The following is a 1,983-nucleotide window of genomic DNA, read 5'->3' on the forward strand; positions in this document are numbered from 1 at the left end:
AATAATAATAATAGAATAATTGCTGTTAATCTGGCTTGTGCTTCAAGTGAGGAAGGGCACTGGGAAAAATTGACTCTGAGGAGCAGGTTTCTGTCAAGCAAAGGCTCAGCCATGCTGGCATGTGGGTGAGCTACTGCACTGGGCAGAGCTGGGAGAAAAACAACCTGGGGGGGGAAAAAAAACACTAGGCTGCCAGGGAGCTGCCTCAAACCTCCCCACTTCTATGTGGTCCCACAGGGAACAGCTCTTCCCATAAGGAATTGTCACTGCCAGCAGCCTCAAGCATCTCCCAAGGTGTGGGCACAAGGACAAGAGGCTGGAGATGTCCCATCAGCTCCACGTGCCACCAAGTCTCCCTGATAAAGCCAAAGGGATACCTGCCACACAGGAGGAACACAGGGCTCATCTCAAAGGTACATCTGAGATCAAGACTGGTTTATTTTACTTTCCCCACCGCTCTGGCACAGAGGCATCCAGCACCTTGTCTCCACCTGGCACCTCATGCACTCAAATCCAAGGGGAATGCACAAGGACTGTGAAACACCCATTGTCTGAAGAGCACCTGAGGCCTGAATGGCACTTTTGAGGACACTCTTCCCAGAAAACAGAGCTCCAGGCCACCCGTGTTCCCAGCTCAGGGGTTCAGACCAGCTGGGACAGAGACCAGCGAATTCTCATCATAACAGACCCTTTGCATGGGGTTTTGATGCCTCTTCCTGGGCCACACAGTTCCATAAACATGTGCATTTTAACAAGGGGCAAAATCCAGCCCTGAAATCATTACCTGCCACAGGGAGGTACACCAGAGCCAGGCAGGTAGGACGTTCCAAGCCCTCTGGAACTCACACCAGCTGGTACCACCTGCCTCTCAGTACAGCCGGGCACAGGTCAACATAATAAATTACTCAATTACCAGAAAATCCAGTAGGATTGAATACATAATTAGTGTCCTTAAAGCACAGAGCAATCAGCATTTCTGTTTCTTGGGCTCTTTCCTTGCCCTGCCTTTGGCAGCGCCCAGGCCCTGTGTCCCCTCACACAGGGACTCTGCTCAGGGGGTCCCGTGTGGTCACTCCTGTGACTTGGTCAGGCCCTGGAAGTTGGGCTCTGTGCAGGGGGGCAGTGCTGCCTGCCGGCTCAGCAGCTTCTCCAGGATGGCTATTTCTGCATCTCGTCTCTCAATGTCCTCAAATGGAGTCCAGGACATGTCGTGCTGGAGCTTATAGGCACCGAGAAATTCGTGGGGAGTGGTTCCCCATTCCTGGTGGGGAAAGGAGAGACTTCATCAGTGCTCAGTTTCCCTTGCAGCTGGGCTGTGCTGTCCCTCAGCCCCCAACCTCTGATGCACTCCCAGCTACGTGACCATCCCATTTCTTAACCTAAAAATAGGCTCAGCTACCCTGAGTCCAAGATCAGGTCGAGCCCCAGCACTGCTGATGCAGGGAGGCTTGGGGGCACAGGACCTCCCTGACCTGCCCAGAGGTTTGCCCTGGAGCCTTCACCCTGCATGTAAGAAAATGGGTGGCCTGTAAGGAGGAGACCTCCAAGACCACTCCTCAAGCTGCAGGCAAACTCAGTCCCTGGGCTGAAGCACCTAAAGACAGCACCCTGTCAGGCAGCCACACTGGCCAAAAAAGGCTCAGAGGAAGAACTGCAGGGACCAAAAGGCAGAATTCAGGTCCATACACCAAAGGACTTCTTGCCATCCTCCACCAAGAGCCAGAGAACTCCATAAGATGGCTCTGGCCCCAGCAGACTAACCCAGACCAAAGGCAAAGGCCAACTGAGCAGCAGCCAACAAATGCCCCCATCGAGCTGCTGCTTTTTTCTGAGGTCCACATGTTCCCAAACACCACAAACATGCCTTTTTTTTCCCCTCCCTGCTCCCTCAGGGGCCGTGACCACTCACCTTAGGAGACAGGATGGAGAAGTATCGCTGCCCACTCTCCCTCCTGTACATGTAGTAAATGTTTCCTGGCTTCA

General features: G+C 53.4%; 1 protein-coding gene across 1 annotated transcript in view; it reads right to left on the bottom strand.

Annotated features, from left to right (window-relative positions):
* Positions 1 to 920: 920 nt before the first annotated feature.
* The window catches only part of CUNH1orf50 (chromosome unknown C1orf50 homolog), a 2,304-nt gene continuing 1,241 nt past the window's right edge, over positions 921 to 1,983 (bottom strand). Inside the window, exons 2-3 of the mRNA XM_017831957.1 lie at positions 1,910 to 1,978; positions 921 to 1,261 (exon numbers count right to left, since the gene is read on the bottom strand). Of these exons, the coding sequence (XP_017687446.1) occupies positions 1,070 to 1,261; positions 1,910 to 1,978 (261 nt within the window). The 3' untranslated portion in view covers positions 921 to 1,069. The remainder of the gene's footprint in view (positions 1,262 to 1,909; positions 1,979 to 1,983) is intronic.

The sequence above is a fragment of the Lepidothrix coronata genome, unplaced genomic scaffold (genome assembly GCF_001604755.1).
Source record: "Lepidothrix coronata isolate B3197 unplaced genomic scaffold, Lepidothrix_coronata-1.0 Scaffold198, whole genome shotgun sequence".
NCBI classification, from domain to species: Eukaryota; Metazoa; Chordata; class Aves; order Passeriformes; family Pipridae; genus Lepidothrix; species Lepidothrix coronata.